Source organism: Lipotes vexillifer, unplaced genomic scaffold, assembly GCF_000442215.2.
Source record: "Lipotes vexillifer unplaced genomic scaffold, Lipotes_vexillifer_v1.1 scaffold1272, whole genome shotgun sequence".
NCBI classification, from domain to species: domain Eukaryota; kingdom Metazoa; phylum Chordata; class Mammalia; order Artiodactyla; family Lipotidae; genus Lipotes; species Lipotes vexillifer.
The window spans coordinates 2,770,743-2,793,851 of NW_006779909.1; the positions used below are offsets into that span (position 1 = coordinate 2,770,743).

Below are 23,109 nucleotides of genomic sequence, written 5' to 3' on the forward strand. Positions count from 1 at the left end.
CCCCCCCCTCCCTCCCTGTGGCTAAAGAAACAGCAGAGGGAAAACCCTTCTCTGGGGAGAGAAGTGGAAAATGAGGCAGGGTGGATGGCAGTTGCGTGTGACCTGTGTGCAGCTGTAGGTGCGAGACCCTCTCTGGGGATGATGAGCAAATGGAGGGTGACTGCAGGTCGAGGGGGTGCAGGGAGATGAGCAGCGGGCACAGAAGCTAAGGGGTCGGGCTGCCCAGGTTCAAAGCTCGGGTCCTCCCCCAAGCTAAGGAAATGCCTTTTACAGAGCACCTACTGTATGCCTGACATTGGGCTTGGCACTCTCTGTTCATTGTCTAATTTAACTTTACAGCAGATGGTCAGGTGAGGGTCAGCACGCCCACTTTATAAATGAAGTCCCGGAGGCGTAGGTGATGATGGGCATGGGTCATGTGGCTAGCAGAGGCAGGATTCGAACCCAGGTCTGCCAAGGTGGATGCCGATCCCCAATCACTGTTCTTCCCACTGGTGAATGCAGAGCCCTCAGTAAGTGAACCTTCAGCCGCCCACCGGCCCGAGTGCTCACCACGGGCCCACCGGTGGTGGGAGGGTGGGAGAGAGCAGAGCCCGGCGGACAAGGGTTTGCATCACAGCTCTGCCTCCAGCATGACCCTGGGGGTGGGCCTTCCTTTGCCCCTGAGCTGTTTCCTCGGCCTTCACTGGGGCAGTCAGAGCACCCATCTCGTTGGGTTGCTGTGAAGTTTAAGTGAGGTGGTGCCTTTAAATTATCTGCTTATCACACAATAAACACACGAATCGCTATTGTTTTTATTTTATGGCTTGTAATTTCTATAAACCCATTCTCCAGCTTAAAAGAGTTTTCAGTCTAGTGGGGCAGTAAGATTGGATTCACTCACTTGAAGATAGTTAACAGCATTTTGTAGTATAGATGAACTGTCAAATGATGGCTCGGTCAGTGCTGGTACAGAGTTTGGATAAAGAAGTTGCTGTGGCCCAGAGCTGTCTGAAAAGTGCCCCTGGGAGAGGTGGGACGTGAGCTTCACGCTGAAGGATGGCCATGTGCAGGAGGAGGGGTAAGGAAAGGGACCATCAAGCATGGCTGTGGAGGTTGGAAGCGATAGGCTGGGCCAGACTCCAGGGTTGGGCTAGACTAGGTCCTGTGGGCAGGTGGGCAATGGGGAGCCATTGAGAGTTCTTGAGCAGGGGAGTATTCGAGGAGAGTGGAGGGGTCCCCGACAGGCCTCACATGGCACTCTGTGCTGGGCAGCAGCTGCCTTCCTTCCTGTTTGACAGCCGCCTGTGGGTAATAAACGAAAGCCCCCCAGTGAGAACATTGGAGCAGATGATAACTCACCCTGCAGAAGCTGATTCAGGGCTGTGGCCCTGAATCACAAGTATGTTGTGTAACAGTTATGACTGGCCCGGTGCTCTGACAGTTATCGTATTGACACCAGGAAACTGGTGCTGATTCTGTGCCAGCACTGGCACCACAGCCTTTACGAGCCCCGTTTATAGACCCAGCACCCCTGTTGATGGTGTGGATTGTAACACTGCCTTTGCCACCTAGAAATGCAAGTCATAAATAATCTACCAGCACAGGTAAGTCTGAGAAAATCTATATAATACCCCAGCTGTATTTTAAAGGAAAAGCAGAAAGGAAGCAACTTATAATAAAACAACATGTGTTTCAACATGTAAAGGCTCAGACACAAACATAATCTAGTCAACGGGTACCAGCACCACCCTGGAGTGATTGCATTTGGCTGCGAGATGGGAGAGCCACATGTTGTCTGTACTTTTCCTCTACGTTTTACATCTTGAAATAAGAGCTAGCACCTACATTACTATAGAATCTCCGTGAATACCATGGCTACAAACATGGACTCATAAAAGGGAATGGCACTGGCTACTCAGGTTCCACTGGTGGCATCGCCGGTAGTGACGTGATTTTCTGAAATGATGGATAACGTTTGGTAAAGCACTGAATAAAAGATAGTACCATCCACCTTCAATTTATATGGTAATTGCATTTCTGGAAAATTCAGTTTATATTAAAATGAGGTGAAATATACTTTGAGGTTATATGTAAAGCAGAATCAGATTCTAGGCTTAATAATTATAAGCAACCCACAGCCATGAGTGTCTGGTGGCACGTTTAGAAATCATGAAAAACAGGGCAGTATGTTGTGCAGGACTGTCCCCGTGCATGTAGAATTGCCAGCTTTCCTAGGCCTGAGACATTAAATGCTGACCCTCAGTCTTTGTGGTCACCTAAAATAGCCCTATGTGTCTCCAGGTTGCCCTTTAGATGACAATACTGCTTTTGCAGCAACTGCCAACTTATATTAAATTGTTTAACATTTGAAACAACCCTTTGAAGTAGATGTTTTCATTCCCATTTTCTGGATGTGCAGACTGAGGCTTGGAGAGGTGCTGTAACCTGCTCAAGGCCCCAGAGCTGGGACCAGAACCTCTCTGTTTTTCTGCCTCACCAGAGCATTTAGTACTGCATTAGTGTTTTATGGAACCATGTGCCTTAAGGTTACTTCAACATGCATTTATTAAACACCTACTGGATTACAGGCACCCTGGTAAGTCCTGGAGACACAGAGGCAAATATCTAAGATGTGGTCCCTGTGCAACGTGTGGGCTGGTACAGAGAGAGGGTGGAGTGGGGGGTCATGGCTCAGGAAAGGAAAAGAAAGAAGTTCAGGGTGGCCAGTGCACAGTCCTTGAAAGGAACCGGAGGGAGACGGATTGGAGTGGCAGGCAAGGGTGGCTTAGGAAGGCACCTAGTGAGATGAAAGTGGTGGAGAGCGACAAAGGGCTAAAAGCAGAGGGGTGTTGTGACCGGGCTTTCTTTAGAGAAAGGCCACTGTGCTTGTGGCATGGGGAATGGGCACATGGGACCTGAGGCTGCATTCCACATAGTAGTCGTTCGGTAGGAGGTGGTGGCAGCTTTTGGAGAGAAGAGGACGGTTTGAGAAATACACAAGGGTGAGAATCCACCCTCGGTGACTGAACGCAGAGGGTGTCGGGGGCAGAGAAGTGCAAGCAGCTTCCTGGCTTGAGTGCCCATGCTTGGTGGAGCTGTCGAGTGAGACGGGGTGGTGTCAGGGGAGGGAGAGGTTGGGCCGGAACTGAGGGAGATATGCCTGTCTTTGGGGACCCGTTAACGTTTGCAGTGCCTCTGAGCCTGCAAGTGGAGATGTCCAGGTGGTGGACGGGAAGCCTGGAGCTCGGACAGAGGGATGTGGAGTAGAGTCATCAGTTTGTGTGTTAGGATTTCTTTACCTGGGGCCCAGGGATGCTTCAAGGGGGCCCCTGAAACCCCTTGGAATTGTATAAAAATGATGGGATCAGGGGACTTCCCTGGCAGTCCAGTGGTTAAGACTTCACCTTCCAATGCAGGGGGTGTGGGTTCGATCCCTGGTTGGGGAGCTAAGATCCCATGTGCCTCGCGGCCAAAAAACCAAAACATAAAAAAACAGAAGCAGTATTGTAACAAATTCAATAAAGACTTTAAAATTGGTCCACATCAAAAAAAAAAAAATCTTAAAAACAAATGATGGGATCATGTGAATAAGTACATTTTTCTAGGGTATGAGTCCATAGCTATCATCTGATTTTCAAAAGGGCCTGTGTCCCCCAAAGGATGAGAAACCTCTGACGTGCCATATTTTACCTGTTCTAAGTTACACTGTTATTTTATATATGCCAGAAGGTACATAATACGTCCAGTGAAAAAGGATGTACAGCAGAAGCAGAAATACTGCTAGTTAATCTGCTCTATATTACCTTAACGTTGGTTATTCCTTTGTGACACGTGAAGTAACCACACCAGACTCTTGTTGCTTTGAAGATTATTTATCTCTCCCAAAGGAAGCAGCAGGTTCTCCTGTCTGCAGGTGTATTGTTTGAGGTACGACAGCGATCAGTTTGCATGTACTGCAGTAACAGCATAATCCAGCTTCGTCTACTGGTGCGTATCTTCTCAGATCCATAAAGTACTTGGTTGTTTCTTTGCAAGAAAATACAGGATCATGATCATTTCTCTAACGATTTATATTTGCTTTACAGTATCAACTTGAACCCTCTGTCTGTGAAACACAGTGCGATCTTTTAAAAAGACGTTCTGAACATCAAACAGCAATTGATTTAAATTAAATTGATTTAAAAATATTTTAACCAACAGCGCCTGTAACTCAGTCAGAGTGATGATGAAAGGGTCAGCTCTGAGCCAGGTCCCTTACACTCAGAGTGTGCTAACTACCTGCCACCTGGGGGACATCCTGATTTCAGAGACAAGATAAATAGTGCTACAAGAACGCATTTTAGAGTTGATGGAATTAAAGCTCTGGGCACGGGTGGGATACCCAGGGAGAGAATTCAAGAGAAGGACGGAGGGGTAAAGATATGGGACTTGGGGAGATGAGCGGTGGAGGAAGCTGAGTTCTCTGGGAAGTAGAGAAAGGCTGGTCGGGGCGGGGGACCTTGAGGAGAGTCGGAGGGGGGGCCCCCTGCGGCTGGCCATGCCTGGGGAGGGCAGCGTCGGGGCTGCAGGGCAGTGGATCCTGACTGTGCGTCTCTCCCTTTCAAAGGCTTTATTCGTTTGAGTTCAGAAGTTGAACTCAAAGACGACACAGTGAGGTTGTCGTGTAGGTGACACTATTATCCAAGAAAGAGACACAGAAGGAGGACCAGATTGGGGGAGAAAGTAACAGTTTTTGTTTCGAGCATGCGGTTGTGGGTAGGAAATCCAGGTGGATGTACACAGAAGGGTGTTGAAAGTATGGGTCTTAAACTCAAGAGATGCCACTGGGCTGGTGAGAGACACTGAGGATCATGAGCACATCAGTGGCCCCAAGAACCGCAGGAGTAGGTAAGAAAAGCCACGGGAGTGTGTAGAGAAAAAACAGATGTGGGAGGAGGCCGGACTTCCGGGAAACTGCTTAGAAATCTGCAGACCCAGCAAGCAGCCACCATGACAGCCAGAGGGCAGGGCTCGCTCCTGATCTACCTTTGCATCCTCTATGCCTACTGCATATCTGGCACATAACAGATGCTCATCAGAGTTGGCTGACTGGTTGATTAATTGATGGAAAGAATGTGTGAAAAAAATGAACTGGTAAAAGACTAAAAAAAAACATGAGGAGACGAAGCAGGAAAGCAGAAGCATCTAATGGGGGAAAGTTTTTAAGCTGGGAACTGGGAGAAAGACAAGGTGTCCCTTAATGAGGTGCCCTGGTGTCCTTGGGGAGCGGCCCTTGAGTGGTGAGTTGGGAAACAAGACAGATCGCGGTCACCTGAGGCAAGAACAGGAGGCAAGCATGGATTCTTCTTTAAACCAATGAAGCTGTTTTGGAAGGAGCGTGTTGCAGCTAGCACAGGTGGTCTGGGAAGGACCCGTGTTGCTCAGGACGCCTGAGAAAGGGCCCAGGCAAGCCCCCCAGTCGTTGCCCTGTGGGATGGACGAGAGGCAGTCTGTCTTAGGGAACAGTTGATGCCTACAGGATCCAGGCAGCATCTTGCCCTTTCTGGCTGCAGACACAGCCCCTGAGCATGGACGCTCTCCTCTCCCCTCCATCACTAATAGTGTGTTGAAGACTCAAGTGAGAGGACATGGAGTGGTGTTTCTTGTTCGACAGCCTCCCTGCACCAGTAAACCCCTGCCCGGGATTTAAGGGTGTGCTTTCATGGTGCCCTTGGTTGCCATGGCGACAGCAGCCTTCTAGTCCAAGAGAGATGGATGGTGTTTAAATCACTATAAGCCAAGGTACCAATGTGTTTTCCAGGCAGTAAATAATAGTTCCTAATGCTGGTGGAAGCTTGGCTGGGCACTGCATGGAATATTTATGTTGCTTGGGCTATTCTGGGGATTCGTTTTCATTTTTGTGGTCTTCGTGGTAGAGATGTGTAAAAATCAATAGCATTGACTCTCTCGCTAATCTTCATTCACCATGAAATAGGCTTAAACACCAGACTCTCCCTTCCAGTGACTTTTTTTTTAGGTATCCTGTGGACAAGGACTTGAATTGGGCTCCGCAATCTTTGTGCAAGTCTCTTGTCCCCTCCGGACACAGCTTCCCTGCCACCATGCAGATCTTGTTTCTTTCCTAGAGGTGAGGTTCCTAGGCTGGAGTGCCCTGTGTGCTGACCCTTATTGTTCTAAAGAATGTATTCACACAGCACATTCTAGATCAGGACTTCTTGGAGCAACAGGACAGCCTGTTCCCCTTCAAAGCCCAGCTCTAGGAGGACATCTCTAGCGACACATTGCCACCTGAGCTGCCTCTGTGTCCCTGAGCTCCCATTGCTGCTGTCCCCTGAATGGTCCTTCGTCATGACTGTCACTGTCTGGGTCTGGCTCATTCATCAGCATGATGTCTAAGACCAGCACAGGACCTGGCACCCAGTGGGCTTAATAAATGGCTGGTGAATTGAATTGGACAGAAAGTCCTTTACTTTCAGATGGAGAGGCTCGAGCGAGAGCGGACTGTTTGCACCGAAAGCCCATTGTAGACATATGGGTTGATGTCCTGTTTTGTCCCATTCATTCTCACTGGGTTATTGGGGTCAGAACGGGCTCATTCACCAAGTGTTTACAGCTTTCATAGGCCTCAACAAGAAGCAGGCAGAGCACGCAAAGATAAGGCCCTTACCCTCAGTAAGGGAGGGGCAGGTGCACGAGAGTGTAGAATGAAGAAGGGCTCAGGAGGAAGGAGAGCTGTTGAGTAAGGGCTGCTGTGCCTGGTGCTGTGTAGACACTGGCTCGTGTAACTCACACCTGCCGTGAGAGGTGGGAACTGTTATCCACGTTCCATGGACTTAAGAACCCACGGCTCAGGGACTTCCCTGTTGGTGCAGTGGTTAAGAATCCACCTGCCAATGCAGGGGGCACGGGTTCGAGCCATGGCCTGGGAAGATTCCACATGCCGAGGAGCAACTAAGCCCGTGCGCCACACCTGAGCCTGCACTCTGGAGCCCGCGAGCCACAACTACTGAAGCCGGCACACCTAGAGCCCGTGCTCCACAACAAGAGCAGCCATTGCAATGAGAAACCCACGCACCACAACGAAGAGTAGCCCATGCTTGTAGCAACTAGAGAAAGCCCGTGTGCAGCAACGAAGACCCAACGCAGCCAAAAATAAATTAATTAATTGAAAAACAAAACAAAACGCATGGCTCAGAGAGATGGAGTCAGTCTGCTGCATTATTGTCCACACTTTACAGAAAAGAATATGAAGACCTAGAAAGACAACTTGCCAAAAATCAGCCACATACATAGAAAGCACCAGAGGCTGGGTTTTGAACTTGGATTTTCTGGAGTCAAGCCATATCCCGTATCTGTGTGCTGTATTACCCAGTGTGCTGTAGGCTATGGAAGGAGCATTTTGTCCTTCCTGGATGGCCTCATGCTGAGACCTGGAAGACATAGTAAGTGAACTGGTCTTGAAGATTGGCGAGATGTTGGTAAGTAGAGAAGGAGGAAAGGAGCTTCTGGGTGAACAGAAGCAAAGGCTTGCACGTAGGCAAGTGCAGGGTTTGTTCAGGGAACACAGGGAGATGTGGTGTGAGATGAAGCTGCACTTGAATTGCCCGTGGGGCTGGGTAGTAGTTGAGTGTCGGCTTTGGAGTTGGATGGATCTGAGCTTGAATCCTACCTTTTTCTATCTGGGCAACCGTGGGCCAAATACTCTAATTCTGGGTGCCTCCGTTTCCACCTCTGTGCAATGGGAATGATAATACTACTTTCTGTCTTTTAGAATTCGATAGCGTAAGAGTAAAGCATGTAGAGCCAGCCATAAATACTAGTCCCATCATTATATCATTACTAAGTATCCCCTGATCTTCCATCTCTCCCAAACTGAGCACTTCCCCTCTTGAGCCCTCTGCTTTCAACCAGGATGTCCCTGACTACTAAATAATAAAGCCATGGGATCTCAAGGTTGGAATAGGCCATGGGTGTGGATGATCCTTTTGGTGCCAACCATCAGCAAGAAGAAAGAGTAACACCATTCCCTGGCCTCCTGAGATGTTGGGCTTCTTGCCCACAATGCCCCAACCCTGATGATGAGATTAGATGTTGAGTGAATCCTTCTCTCCTGAACTACCAGGGCTGGGAGTGGCATTTTGGGGTCAGTGTCAGAGAAGTCTCTGCAAGCTCCTCTCCATAAGCTGCACGTGAGCCCCCAGCAACCACATACCCCTCAGTGGGGAGCCCCTGAGCCCCTTCCTCGCTGGGCTCCTAGAGCCCCACAGCGGTTCCATGTAAGCATCCTCTGCCCCCTGGCCCCTCAGCTGCTGCTGGAGCTAGGACTTCAGAGGATTCCGTCCTCCGGCCACTGTGGCTCACTCCCACTGCCTTCCATCCTTTATCCTGGAGGCTGGCTGCTACACCTCCTCAGGATGGCTGTGTACACTTCTCTCTGTCCTGATGACTTTTTTTTTTTTAACTCTGAGTCCTGTTCACCCGATTCACCCAGATTTTCCAGCCAGTGAATAACCACCTCTTAACACCAGCCTTCCACTGCCACCACATTGCCAGTCACTCCCTTTGTCAGTAAGGGGATCCCATAGGGATTTCCGGGAGACACCACTCTGTCCCTCCCCATATAGCTAAGACAGCCTCTCTGTTTGCATTTTTGAGCCCCCAGATATGTTGTTCTTTGCCAGCCAAGGCCACTGGGCTGGAGGGCATTGCGTCTTGCCTCGGTGATACCAGCAAAGGCAGTCAGAATCCTTCCAGTTATTGAGCGGTCGGTGTCTGCGTCATGTGCTTGGTGTGGTGATCTCTAATCTTCACATCGACCTTGGAAACAGGTGTTATCCTCATTTTACACTGAGGAAGATGGAGGCCCTGGAAGGTTGCAGAGACCTTCTAACCCAGGCACGCACCTTTGTACTTGGTGATGGGGTCCACACTGTCAGGTCAGTCTAAACTGTGACAGAGAAGGTTGGAACTGTGGATTACCAAGAAATGGTGATCTCTGGCAGGTCTGTTCTAACTTCTCTTTTAATATGATGGACTGGACCTTTCTGCAGGCTTCCTGACTCTATTTATTCCTATTCCTGGTTGACCCCAGGTGTAGGATGGTCGCTCTCAAGAGTCCACGTTCAGATCCTTAGGTTGTCCTCAGCATCTTCGCTTCATTCTGAGTAGAAAGGAATAGTGTGGATCATCTGGGCGGGTGCATTCACTTAAGGAAAGGTGGCGTAGCCTAAGATTGGGAGCAGGCCCTACCCACAGTCACAGAGGTAGTCAGGGGTTAGATTCAAGGGTTAGATATTTAGGTTACATGTTTGGCTCCTTTTAATGAAGACCTCAAAGAGCAACAGCAGGAAGAAGATGGTTCACTTCTCTCTCCTGTAACAGTCCAGGCATAAGCTGCCTGCTTGTGGGGACCCAGGCACCTTCTGTTTTGTTCCTCTGCCTTCCCGTGGGTGTTGTCCCTATTTCCATGGTCTAAGATGGCTCACTACCTGGTCTTCATTCCAGCCCGTGGGAAGGGCAAGGAGGAAAGGAAAGGGTACAGACTTTCCTGGAAAGGAACCTGGAAGTTGTACGTGGCACCTTTGCTTGTATCTGATTGGCCAGAAGGTAGTCACGTGGTCACACCTAGCTGCAAGAGAGGCTGGGAAATGTCTTTATTCTAGGCAGCTGTGGATCCAGTCGAAACTTAGGGGTTTTGTTACTGCTGAAGAAGGGAGAGTGGATCTTTGGTGGGGGACAGCTCAGAGTCTCTGCCGTTGTGGTGGGATGGGGACTGAGAACCCAGTTACCCCTCCCTACCTTGTTGCCTCTCAGTTCTAATCCTGTCCCTTGTCACCTTCCCTCACTTACTCCTCAGCCCAGCTCAGGGCTGATGCCATGTTACCTGGATCCCAAGGCAGGCCAATGTTTTGGCGTATTCTTTTAGGCTCCACACATGTGCTAATGACAAACCACTGTCATTGCACAAAAATTAAAACTTTAGCTCCTCGTGGATATATTGCTGCATTGCTAAAGTACTGTTACCTCCTTGAATAGTGAATACCTTCACTATTTTCTTTTGAAAAGATGATTCCCTCCACCTATTTAGAATTTGGTTACTTGAAACATACAGAATGTTTTTTCTTCGTTTACTCTTTCTGCTACAGCGGTCTAAGAACACGTCTAAAAATGATGAAGAGGCCAGATGTGTCCATGGTGACCTCCCTTTTCAGATTCTCATTCTCCTGGCAACTTGTTCCTAGAGATCAATAACATCTTAATGGAAGTTATGCCAGACTATTTGGTGCCTGCTATAGCGTTCTTTCCTAGGAGTTCAGCTAGTGCTCTCTCAAAATCCAAAGCTGGGAAAAATCTGTTGGTGTTCAAGACAATGATTCTCTAAGGATTGGATGTTCAGTACCCTGCTTTCCAACCATATGGGATGGGCAGATGTACCCCAGACACAGAGGCAAACATGGCTGGGGTAACAGGCAATGATGAGTTGCTGCCAAAAGTCAGGCAAGCTGGGCCCCTGAGGTTAAGGACAGACAGAGGAGCAAACACAAGTTGAAAACAGGAAGGTATTGTGTCGCCAGGTTTGCAGCAGAGAGCCCAGCACATGTGGTGGAGAGGGCAAATTCCTGATCACTGACAGCTCTGTGACCTGGAACAAGCCACTACTCTCTCAAGCCTCAGTTTTTTCTTTGTCTGCAGAGTGGGGATAGAACTTATTCAAGTGGTATTAAGATCAGTTAGAGATACTCTGTGACACATCTCAGGCACCTAGTAGGTGCTCAGTTAACCTCAGTGTCTTCCAAGCTCCAGGTAGCTGGCTTGCAGAAGGTTCAGCCCAAGTCAGGATCAGGACCCTGGAGAGCTCCAGGGAGTCCTGGTCCTTTGAAAAGGGTTGTGCTCTAGACAGGGGTCCCCAAACCCGGGGCTGCAGACCACACGGCCTGTTAGGAACTGGTCTGCACAGCAGGAGGTGAGCAGTGGGCGAGCAAAGCATCATCTGCCCCTCCCCATCGCTTTCATTTACCACCTGAACCATCTCCACACACACACCCGCCCCCCCAACCCCCCCACACTCCCACCACCACCCCCCACCCCGGCCATCTGTGAAAAAATTGTCTTCCATGAAACCGGTCCCTGGTGCCAAAAAGGTTGGGGACCGCTGCTCTAGGAAACACTGCCGTTGCGGGGATGGACCTCAGCTTCAACCATCCTGTCTTTCTCACAAATAGGGGAAGTGTTCTTTCTCCTGGCGGTCCACAGGGTGATTTTGGTGATATATGAGCTCAGATTAAAGCACATCCCTTTACATAATGAGACAGTATTCCCTTTTTATGTGTCTTAAGGCAAAAGGTACAGTAAGCTGGCTAATTTTTTAGCACTTCTCTGACACTTGCTACTCTTGCTTTTGAACTAAGAGAGAACACAGCTCAGACTCAGAACCTTTGGCTAGAATTTAATCACATTTTATCTTCTTTGCATTTAATTTTGCATTTATCTTCTATTTGTGGTAAGAGGTAATGGTTTTCAGTTTATCGCGGCAACTTACAGTTTTCTTATTACATAATATTTAATGTAAAAGAGCATATTGATTTATAGAAAATATTAAGTAAATAATGCAAAGATGATACATGTACTTGGCCAAAAAAAATTGGGAAGATGGTAAGAGTGATTACAGTTTGGATTAGTTAACCTCGCCTCATTGTCGATGGTAAAATGCCAGCCCAGGGAGAGTATGGAACTTGCCCAAACTGCTCAGCAAACTGTACCTTCTGACCCTGCGGTCTTGGGTCCTTGCCCCAACACCACCCTGCTAGCTCAGTGCCTTTTGAACAATGCTCAGCTTTCCAATTGACTCCATTATCCTAGAAAACTTAGGGAGGGGCAGCCCTTCTTCGACTTTCATGGCATTCTCAGTGATCGGACCGTCCCCTCCCTCTATGAAATAAATAGCTTTGTCCTGGAAGTAGGGAGAAAACACCCCACAATTCCAGTATTGGAATGCAAATGAGCAATTAGAGTCAATTAAAACAGGATACAGTACAATTACCACCAGTTGTGCTAACCTTTATATTCAGTAGGACTTGACCTGCTAGGAGGAAATCAAACAATAGTAAAACAAAAAACTAAAAAAACCCAGCACAACCTCTTTCTGAACTAAAGGGTGTGCTTTGGTCAGGAGTCTCCTTTCAGAGGCCTGAGAGGTCTGACAGCTGAGACCCTCCTTCCCCCACACCCACCTCTCTGGGTCCAAACCACCACTGGCAGTGGCCAGGAACGGCCAGGCTTGATGGTACCTTGTCAGTGACCTTATTATGCCCATAACCAGACCCTGCATAATTTAGCATAATGCCTGAGCCCTGCTTGGCCCCCTTCCAGACAGGGCCTCAGCCATATTGAAACTGAACTTTGCACCTGAACTTCCTTGCCCTCCATCAGTGGACTCGTCTGTCTTTTAAAGCCACATCTCCTGTGGTTTCCTTATTTATGAACACTCCTTAAAATCCGATGCAATTTTCTGAACCCCATTTTATGTGGTTCTAGCATTTCGAATGGACAAAGCACAAGAGCTATTCTGAAGACCTGCATTCTAACCTCGGGGTCCAGATATCTTTGTTTCTCTAACAAATATTTATTGAGCACATGGTATGTACCTTATGCCAGCCTGGGCACTGTGGATACAGCAAAGAATGTAAAAGACCCAACTCCCTTTTTCTGTGGAACTTACATTTTAGAAATGTTAAACTTGCAAGACGATAAAACAGCTGACAGAGAACAGCTACAGTGCTGGGCAGATGCTGGCGTGACTGGGGGATGGATGTGGGGTGAGGGTCAGGGAGGACGTGGCAGGCAGGCGTGGTTTATAGTGAAGAGGGCGGCTCCTGATGTAAGACTGAGGTACTTGAAACCCACCACCGGGGGCCTCCCTGCCTGATGTGGACAGTAGATTGGACGATATCTCAGCTGGAAGGCAGGGCGCCTGGCTTTGAGGAGTCCTCAGCCCTGTGGGGATTCAGGCATACCCAGGACTAACGCCTTGGGTGGCCCAGGAGCCGGGGATGGACGTTCCGGACAAAGGGAGGCATGAAAAGGCAGGGAGGCCTGAAGGAGGCCTGGCATGCGCCCCAGCGGCGGGGAACCTGGCACAGTGAGAGCGAGAGCGGAGTGGTTGGGGGAGGGGTGGAGACCGATGGAGTCGCACAGCAAGTGGGGGCAGCGCCAGGGTTGGAGCACAGGGTTCCTGACGTGAAGCCCAGCCCTTCGCTCTGTATCCCACGACCCTGAGTGAGAGACTGGGAGGTGGACTCAGGAGCAGGAAGACACAGGCCAGATTCTTATTTTTAAAACTTGGGCTACGGAATGGGGCTGTCACATGACTGAGAAGAAAGGTGATGAAGGGCCTTGCCGATGAGGATGAAAGCAGGGTGTAATTTCAGAGTATAGGTGGAGATCACGTTGGCAGGACTTGATGCTCCTGCTGGGATGTGAGGGCAGCCTTGGTGAGGCTGACTGCAGCCTGAGCACCCACAGGACAACCTGGAGGTGCCTAGACATCCCAGGGGACCAGATCTGTGCTCATTTCCACACCTTTGGCTGGTTCCATACCTTCCCCGCCTGACTCAGCTCTCCTGTTCCTGCTTAGCCTTGGAGACCCAGCTGTGACCCTGCTGTCACGGCCAGGAGAAGGCCAGAGCCCTTCCTGGAGACCCTCCAACCTGTCTCTCTAGCCTCCTTTCCCGGTTTCACGCTGCTGTGGTGGGTTCATGACCCTAGGCACCTCATCCGTGTGCACACATCCAGCAGTTCTTGAGCACAACACCTGGTCTCACCATTCTGAGGGCCGGGACTAAGGACCTGCAGTGGATGGTGAAGGCATGAGTGAAAAATGGGCTAGAGCAAGGGGAGCAGATAGCGGGTTCTTCCCAGCTGAAAATGGGGCTGCCTGGAGTCCCGTGCGGAGGGTTCTGGGGCCACATCCAGGCTTAGCTGCAGGGTATCATGATCAGTGAGTGATGTCTGGCATGGGCACAGGAGGGATGTGGCAGCATGTGTACCATTTACGTGCAAGTTCTCGATAACAAGATCTGTACTGTTTGGACAGTCTGCAGCTGCTCTTGGGAAAAATCAAAGGTGATATGCACGTGTCTAGGATGGCTGAGGGTAGAGACAGATTGCAAGGGGCTTTTAGGAGAGCTGGGCCAGCAATGCATCTCAATTTTCATACTGCTCTCCACTTGCGTGCATTACATAATGATCCTCCTGAACCACCTTTTGTACCCTGGCTCCAGGCTCTCAAACATCAGCTTACAAAGGGATTGTTCTAGCTAAGGCCTGACACCCAGTGGTTTCATTTTGGCAGGCTGACTCGTCCGCGCTGTGGTCTTTGGGCAATTTACCTGAATATTTTATTTCCCTTATGGTTTTACAAAATGAGTGTAAAAAGGAGGGTGTGGGTGCCAGTGGAGAGAGTGGAGTTCTCCTAAATGTCATATAGAAGCAGAGCCTCCATTTAGAACTCTGAACATGGCAATTGCTTCAGAATAATCATCAGCCACTTAATAAATCCTGCCCATGTGCTGACTGAGGAGCAGTCTGCTCTGTGTACCACCAGGGGCACAGCAGCCTGCGTGTGGCCAGGTTATAAATGACCCCTGATGACACACCAGTGGCCCAGTCCACTCACCACAGACCAGACAGAGCACAACCAGCACGTTTAGTCACATCACGATGGTCCCATATATGAAGGCCAAATGTCTATGATTTTTGTTTGCTCTTATGTTTTACAGGATAACATCTTTTTCCCTAAATTTTGTGAGCATTGGGGGTTAAGCTCCAGAAATATCATTCATCAGGTCCTGGGCATTTTGGATAATTAATCTTCTGCCGTACAACAGAGACAAAAGTGGAAATCGAACGATGAAAGCAATAGATTTTAGCCTTCCCAGCTTCATAGGCATAAGCTGGTTGATTAGGGGGGTTCATTTCGAAGTAGGAGAATCAAGCATTTGTGTGAAATGCTGAAGATCTGTGATAGATTGTGCCTAAGGGAAGTGGAGATTTTATAGCAATCTTACTTAGCTCTCTGGGCAGGAACCATTAACATTTACTGTTTACTGGTCTCTAATTTATTATTATTATTATTATTATTACTACTAGTATCGTCTACTGGTCTATAGTTATATATTTGACTTGCTTTCAACTTCTTTGGATTACCATATATGTGACAGCAAGAAATTATTTGTATTGATTATATGCCTTGTCGATTGAGCCAGTGGTTGATCTGGGAACATGGACATGGAAACTTGTGGGGCAGAGTTGTGGGTGGCCTGAGGTGGGTGCCATCATGGTAGGTTAGGAACAGTGTCTGGATGAGATCATCCAGCCTTCCAGGTTGTGTGGGCAGGACCCATGGACACCACCCTCTGCTGGTTCTTATTTCCTATTGTTCAGGACTGAGTTTAAATCCCTGCTTTGTCACTTACCAACCAAATGACTTAACTTCTCTGAGAGTCACATTTCTAAACATGGGGAAAATAACACTGAATTTGCGTTGCTGTCGTGGGAGTCACATATACAGCCTCATGGTTGATTGCATGACCTTGAAGTCAGACAGGCCTCCTTGTGAATCCCACATCTGCCATTCCTCAGCTGGGCCATCCTAGGTGAGTTAGCAGTGACCTCTGTGACATTCCTCATATCTAAAAAGTCGATAATCATAACTATCTGAAGAATGATGCCTGGTGTGTGGAAGTGGTGAATAAACATAGCAATTTCTATTGTCATGTGTAAAGTGCGCAGCATATAGTAGGATTTTATTTGTTCCTTCTTCCTTCTGTCTCCATTTCCCATGTCCTGAACTCCTATTCATCCTTTACGGGACAACACCTGATCACCTTCTTGGAGAAGCCCTCTCTGACTACCCCTGAGATTAGCTACTCCCTTCTCTGTGCTCCACCATCCTTTGCGTTCCCCCGATTACACAGTGCATTAATTATCTACCTACATACACGCCTGTCTTTTCTGTCAGTGGGAAGCCTCTTGAAACAGAAACTTTCATCCTGTGACTCCCATTCATTCAGGAGTCTAGCTCAGTGTTCGGTACATAGGAGTGTTTAGGATGTGTGAGTGAATGAGTGAGTAAATAAATAAATGAGTAGAGTGAAGGCCTGAGCCACTAGTGAAAGAAACCCTGCATTGCAAAGGGGTGAGAGGCTCCAGAGTGATGGAGGGATTAAGATCTTAGGTCCTAGAGCACAGGTTCTTTACTTGAGGAATCTGAGCCTCTGGACCACATAAAAGCTGGTGCACGTATCTGTGGAAGTGCACATTTGGGGGAAAGGGGGAGAGGGTCCATAACTGTCATCAGATTCTCAGAAGTGTCTGTGGCCCCCAAATATTAACAAGTTGATGCTCTAAATAGGTGGAGGGATGAAGTGATTGGAGGAGATGATGTGACGAGGGAGAAAAAATAAGACCAGGAGGGGACACTTGAGTCCTGAGGGCCCCTCAGGTAGAACAGGAACTTCTGTGCTCTGTCAAGGTGTTGCTGTCTCCTTCTACGCAGCTCTTGTTCAAGGAAGCTTAGGGAAGATTTCGTTTCTTTCATTGCCTTGATTCTTGCACAGAATCCATGGGCTGCCAGAGTCTCTCAGGTTCATTGGGTCCAATCGCTTGCTTCCAAGCAGACCAAGCGGAAATGATTCCAGGAAAACACTGGGCCTTTCCCACCCTAAACAGCTCCCGTCCTCCTCTCCCCGTCCCATTCCCTTCTCTGTTCTCTCCTCTCCATCTTTGGCTTTGAAAACTTGATCTTCATGAAGAGCAGTGATGTTCAAAAATGTGGGTCTTGGGGCTTCCCTGGTGGCGCAGTGGTTGGGAGTCCGCCTGCCGATGCAGGGGACACGGGTTCGTGCCCCGGTCCGGGAAGATCCCACATGCTGCGGAGCGGCTGGGGCCGTGAGCCGTGGCCGCTGAGGCTGCGCGTCCATAGCCTGTGCTCTGCAACGGGAGAGGCCACAACAGTGAGAGGCCCGCGTACCGCAAAAAAAAAAAAAAAAAAAAAAAAATGTGGGTCTTGACCCATTAGTGAATTGTGACGTGAATTTAAAGGGCCATGACCAGTTTTTAAAAATGACACAGTATGATAGAAAATACTAGAGTGCATCACACGTGTGAGATAAGCATGAGTTTGTGAAACTTCCTGTTTCAGCTCTATGTGTGTATGAGTTGTGATATCGTAGATATTGCTTTCTTCTGTTCTGGTCCAAAAAAGATTGGAAAGCACTGATACAGCACCACTGTGGGCCCTCAGTACATGCTCACTGCAGGATCCAGCCTTGAGGGGGTGGGTGCGAGAACAAGCTGTGTTAGGCCTCACTTCTTACCGCTGCGCTGGGCAGCCCTTTGCTGCCAGCAAGAAGTTAGGGGCCTGCCGCGTTGCCTGCCACTGTCGCTCCTTCTTGATTGTTTCCTGTCCTCTCCTGGCAGGTGGTGTATGTCACCGCGACATTCCCCTACATCATGCTGCTGATCCTTCTGATCCGGGGGGTCACGTTGCCCGGGGCCTCCGAAGGCATCAAGTTCTACCTATACCCCGACCTCTCCCGGCTCTCCGACCCACAGGTAAGAGTCGCTGGCTCCGTGCACAGCCGCCCTCCACCTCTGGGAAGCCTTCTACACGGAGCCTCAATGACCCACTGAAGGAAGTCTGTGGCCCCTTCTCAGAATAATACTTTTCAATGCATAAATTACATACACAGGGAATCAAATACATTGAAATACAATCACCAAAACAAAAAAAGACAGGTTTATGACATGGCAATGTAGCAAGATCCAGCATGAGGTGAATAATTTCCATGATTTCAAAGCAGTGATGAGCATACATGATATTTGGAGAACTCTGTACCGTGATATGAAAATATCTGGGATTTCTACCAACTACAGTACTGTGGTCTGTTGCCTGCCTTTGTAATTGAAGGAAATGCTAAATTTCAATTAGAGGTCATTTAAAATAAAACTACACTTTTTTCTCCACCTAAGAACACAGATCTCTGCAGGCGTGCTTCTCTGAGAGAAACTGGGTCTTTGTTGGTGATTTTCCTTGCGGGGGTAGGTCACAGAAACAAAATAACGGGTGACCCGGCTAAGCTGTCAGTTGTCTTTGGAAAGGCATTAGCCGTTATGAATTCTGGATAGAACTGTTTATGCCGAAGCCTCTCCAGGTGGGTAGGGGTGGTGTGCCTGGGGGCGGGTGTTAGACAACAGATGAACGCAGCATCTTAGGGGCCCAGGTCTTCTCAAGCTCCACTACTTGTTAGAAACTCCTGGGGAGCTTTTGAACATCCTGATTCCCACCCAGAGCACAACCCATACCATTTAAAACAAACTCTCTGGGGGTGGGTCTCAGGTCTCAGTATCTTTTAAAGGCCCCCTGGCAATTCCAATGTGTGAAATAACATGCTCAACAGATATCTTGGTGGGTGAAGAGGCTCTCGTTTTTCTTTGAAAACAAACACAGATCGTGCAGTAGAGTGTGGAATCTGCATTCAGCTGATCACGAGGCTTGCAAGAGATGTCAGGTCTTCCGTCTCTGGCTTGCGGCCGCCCCCTCTTAGGAGAATGGGGGTGTGAGGAGTGCTGGTTCGCACAGCTCAGCTGTAGCTCATTGAGTTCAAGTGGACGGCGGCGGGGCCCGTGTGCTCGTTTCTGTCTCAGTTTGCCCCTCCGGGAGGGCCCCGAGGCTCAGGCCCCAACAAGCAGCAGCCTGAGTTGCAAGCAGAATCCCAAGAAGAAGGAAATTAGCTCCTGACGACTGGCTTCACTAACTCCAGCCTCTGATACCAAAGGCTCAGGTAAAGAAGAGTTTTGGAAAACAGATTTCCAAAACCACTGCTCTGTGCATTTTTGTTAGGTCCGCAAATTCTGCCTTGAACCGGATGGCCGTCCCGTTCCCTCCTCTGCACACCGGCTTCCTTCTCCCAGTCCTCAGGGCTGGCCAGTCCCGAGCATCTCCCAGAGTTTCCAAACCTGGCTGATTCCTCAGAACACCTTGGCACCTGCTGAAATGCATTTTCTCAGGGGGCTGAGATGGCACCTGGGCATCTGTATCATTAAGAATCTTCAGAGGCCATTGTGATGATCAGAAAATTTTGCAAAAACCCAGTTAATACCTACAACGTTGGAGCCCTACACATAGACTCGTGTGCACACACAGACACACTCACCTCCACACGCAGAACAGAAGTGAGGCCAGGCGAGTCATCATTCAGACCACCTGCCCAAATCATCCCAGTTTCCTACCGGATCTTTGCTTTAGGCCTCTGGGTCCCAGGCCAGCACGTATCGGCAAGGCTGTTCTATGGAGCGGCTGCTTGGAGTGGTGGAAAGCACACAGGGCTGGGAGTCGTCAGGACATGGATTCTTCCTCTGGTTCTGCCACTGGTCCTGAGTGACCTTCGACAGGTTCCTTCTCTCTTTCTCCTTCTGGGCCTCAGTTCCCCGCTGATGACATGAAAGTGTGAATTCAGTCAATGGTTTTCAAAGTAGATTTGGAGAGCCCTGAGTTTTCCATGAGCGTAAGTCGGCAAACTGTGACCTGCACGCCAAATTCAGCCCTCTGCCCATTTTTATAAATAAGGTCTTATTGGAACATGGCCATGGTATTATTTTTTATTAACATATTGTCTGTGGCTCTTCAAAGGCAGAGCTGGGTAGTTGAGGCAGAAACCATATGACCCCCTGTATCAAGGGTTCCAAGACCTCCCCCCATCACCACCCCACATTCAGTGATTTATTAGAAGGGCTTCAAAGACATAGAAGAAGTTATTCTCTTGGATTTGGTTTATTTCCATCATCAGTGGGAGAAAAAGGCACATCAGGCAGAGTCTGGAGGAATCCACACCAGGCGTAGAGCAGTCTCTCCGCTTCCTGCCGGGAGAGGCTGCACAGAACGTCCTCTTTCTTCCAGTATCGAAATGCAGCAGCACGTGGGCAGCACTTCTGCCCAGAGGAGACTGCTCCGGACTTGGAGTCCAGGTGTTTAATGGGGGCATTTTATTAAGTGCATGATCGATCACAGTCCTCTGGATTCCAGACCCCCATCAGGAAAGCAGGCATTCACTGTAAAGTGCATTGTTTGTATGGACAGTCCAGGCAGGCTGGTCCAGCAGAATTGAGTGCCCCAGGCATGCGGACAACCGCATCACTTGGCATCATAGGGAATGTCGTAGCGGAGTTCCCAGACACCAAGGCAAGCCATGCCTCCTGGAGAGCAGCGTCAGGCCTGCTATGGTAATGCTTTCCTGCACACCTGCAAAACATTAAATATTTACTGTTTGGCCTTTTCTAGAGAAAGTCTGCTGACCCCTGAGTTGAAGAACCTTCAGACACCTGTGAGGGGAAGGTTGATGGGCTCCGGCCCCCAACCTGATCCCCCCACTCCATCCTTGTTGCCCTCTGCCTCTACTGCCACCAGCCTCATTCAGGCCACCACCATCTCCCATTTGACAACTACAGAAGCCTCCTAACTGGTCTTCCAGAAGTGGCTCTTAACCCCTCTAGGCTACTCCCCACCCAGCAGCAGAGTGATTTTTTTTGAAATATAAATCTGATGGGCACCTCTTTGTTTAAATCCATTCTGGGGTTCCCTGTGGTCTTTGGAATAAGATCCAAGTGGAGGGGCCTCTAAGGTCCTCCGTGAGCTGCCTCCGTGCTGCATCCCCCATCACCCTCCTCCTCTCTCATTCCAGACCTTAGAATTCCAGATTTTGGGCTCCTTTCTGCCCCAGGACCTTCGCACATGCTGTTTCTCCACTGGGAACACTCTTTCCCCCCAAGACCCTCCTTCCCCACCTTTCCTCAACAACACGCAGTCACCCTTTAGGATTCAGTTTAAACATTATTTGGTCAGGCAGGTCTGTCCCAACTGCCAGCCATGCACCCCTGGACTGACTTTCCAAAGCACTTATCATGTTTGTGGTGAAATAATCACATATATATATATCATATATATGTATGACCTGTATGATTTATTTATTTTCCATTTATTTGCAACAGATATTTACTGAGTGCCTACTCTTGTGTCAGAGATTATTATAGGTATTAGGCATATGGAATTAGACAGTGGACAAAAGAGTGATCCCTGCCCCATGGAATTTATATGCTGGTTGGGGAAGAAGGTAGTAAACAAAATCCAGTAAAAGATGCCATCCATTAGATGGTGGCAAGAACCATGGAGACAAAGTATGGACGTGTGGAAAGAGTGCTGGGGAAGAGGGCTGTGATTCCCAACAGGTGGCCAGGAAGGACCTCTCTAAGAAGGCACCTTGGAAGCTGGGTCTGTATCTGCCTTGCCTACCACTGTGTCCCTAGGCCCTGGATAGCTCAGTGCCTGGTACGTAATAGCTCAGTAAATGTTTGCTGAATGAATATAAGAGCCAGAGCTATTTTGGTTTTTAAAGAAAGATTTTGTTGCTTTAGCAAGAAGTCTAAAAACCTCCAGTTCACCAGATCTGTGAGCTGTAATGTTTTTTGTTTCTCTCTCAGTAATGGCCAGAAAATGGATATGTTTGTGTGTGTCTCCACCAAAAAGCAATAGTCACAGCTGATTGTCTGGACAGAGATACGGATAGTGACCCCAAAGGGTAAGGAAAACAAAACTCCAGGTAGCTAGTGTCTTTTGGAAGCTGGGGTGTGTTGCAGGAACGGCTCAGCATGTCTGGAAAGGGAGGTGGGAGCAGCCCCGAACCTGCTCTTGATCTGCTCTGGGGGCTGAAAGGCAGGCAGTGGAGTGTACAGTCATGATGAGTCTGCATAAGGGTTTTGATGGCTCCTCAAACTTTGGAGGCTGGTGCATCACGCACAGCTTGTCTCCTTGTGGGGAGGGAGGGCAGCATCTGAGAGGTCAGTAGAATCACAGTGCCCCAGCTGGGATGTCTACTCGACAGATAGAGAGATCCAGGTCAGAGAGGCTGAGCCACTTGCCTGTGGCCACACAGCAGCTTAGCAACCCAGTGAAGACTTAGAGCCCAGGGTTCCTGGGTTCTGGGAAGGACAACTCCTAAATGAAGGGAGGTGAGGTCTTAAGAAAACAGATCCACACCACCCAGTTAAAACTGTTCCCATTTGTATGTATTCCAGACCATGAAGAAGCAGAGGCCACTGGTTTTGATTCCTGCTCTCCCATTATTGGAGATGTGGCCTCAAGCAAGGTTCCTCACCTCTCTGGGGTGAGTCCCCTCTTCTCTAGAATGAGGATCCCAGGCTGTACTTGCCTGCCCCATCAGATGACCATGAAGGTCTAGGATGATGACCCAGCCGTGGAGGAATATTCTTTTCCTTTTATAGTTATGTACTTATTTTAATGTGCATTAGAAAAAAATCTGGGATATCAACCAAATCAAAATACACACACACGCACACACACACACAGAGAGTTGACCCTTGAACAACACGGGCTGGAACTGTGTGGGTCCACTTATACATGGATTTTTTTTTTTCAGTAAATGCTACAGTACGATGTGTGGTTGGTTGAATCCCCGGATGCAGAGCCCCAGGTACAGAGGGCCGACTACGGGACTTGAGCATCTGCAGATTTTGGTTTCTGTGTGAAGTCCTGGAGCCAGTCTTCTGAAGATACTAAAATCCACAAATCCTCAAGTCCCTGACTGTTGGCCCTCCATATCCACAGGCTCTGCATCTGCAGATTGAACCAGCCACAGACCATGTAGTATTTTCCATCTGCAATTGGTTGAATCCGAGGATGTGGAACCCGTGAATACAGAGGCCCGACAGTGTACACACTCACGTGTATAAATGTGACACCCCTCCCCACAACCTCACACACATACTCTGAAGGGTAATTTGGCAAGAACTTTGAAAACCAGAAGTGAGCATAGGCTGCTGCCCAGAACATCCCTTATGTGTGTGCATAAGGAGGCATGCACATAGAAGTTTTGCTAAAAAAAAAAAAAAGAAAAGAAAAGAAAAAGAAATAGTTTATCATAGGAAACATTGGAAATAAATATCCATCAAATAATGACTGGTAAAAATATATATATATGTGTGTGTGTGTGTGTGCATGGTAAAAAAAAAAACAAGGTTAATTTTTTTATTTTGCAAATTATGTTTATTATCTTG

The 23,109-nt window shown here is 48.6% G+C and overlaps 1 protein-coding gene across 1 annotated transcript in view; it reads left to right on the plus strand.

The window, feature by feature from the left end:
* Positions 1–23,109, plus strand: part of SLC6A11 (solute carrier family 6 member 11) — a 120,996-nt gene that overhangs the window by 38,352 nt on the left and 59,535 nt on the right. The window contains exon 6 of the mRNA XM_007453051.1: positions 17,461–17,595. Within this exon, the coding sequence (XP_007453113.1) occupies positions 17,461–17,595 (135 nt within the window). The remainder of the gene's footprint in view (positions 1–17,460; positions 17,596–23,109) is intronic.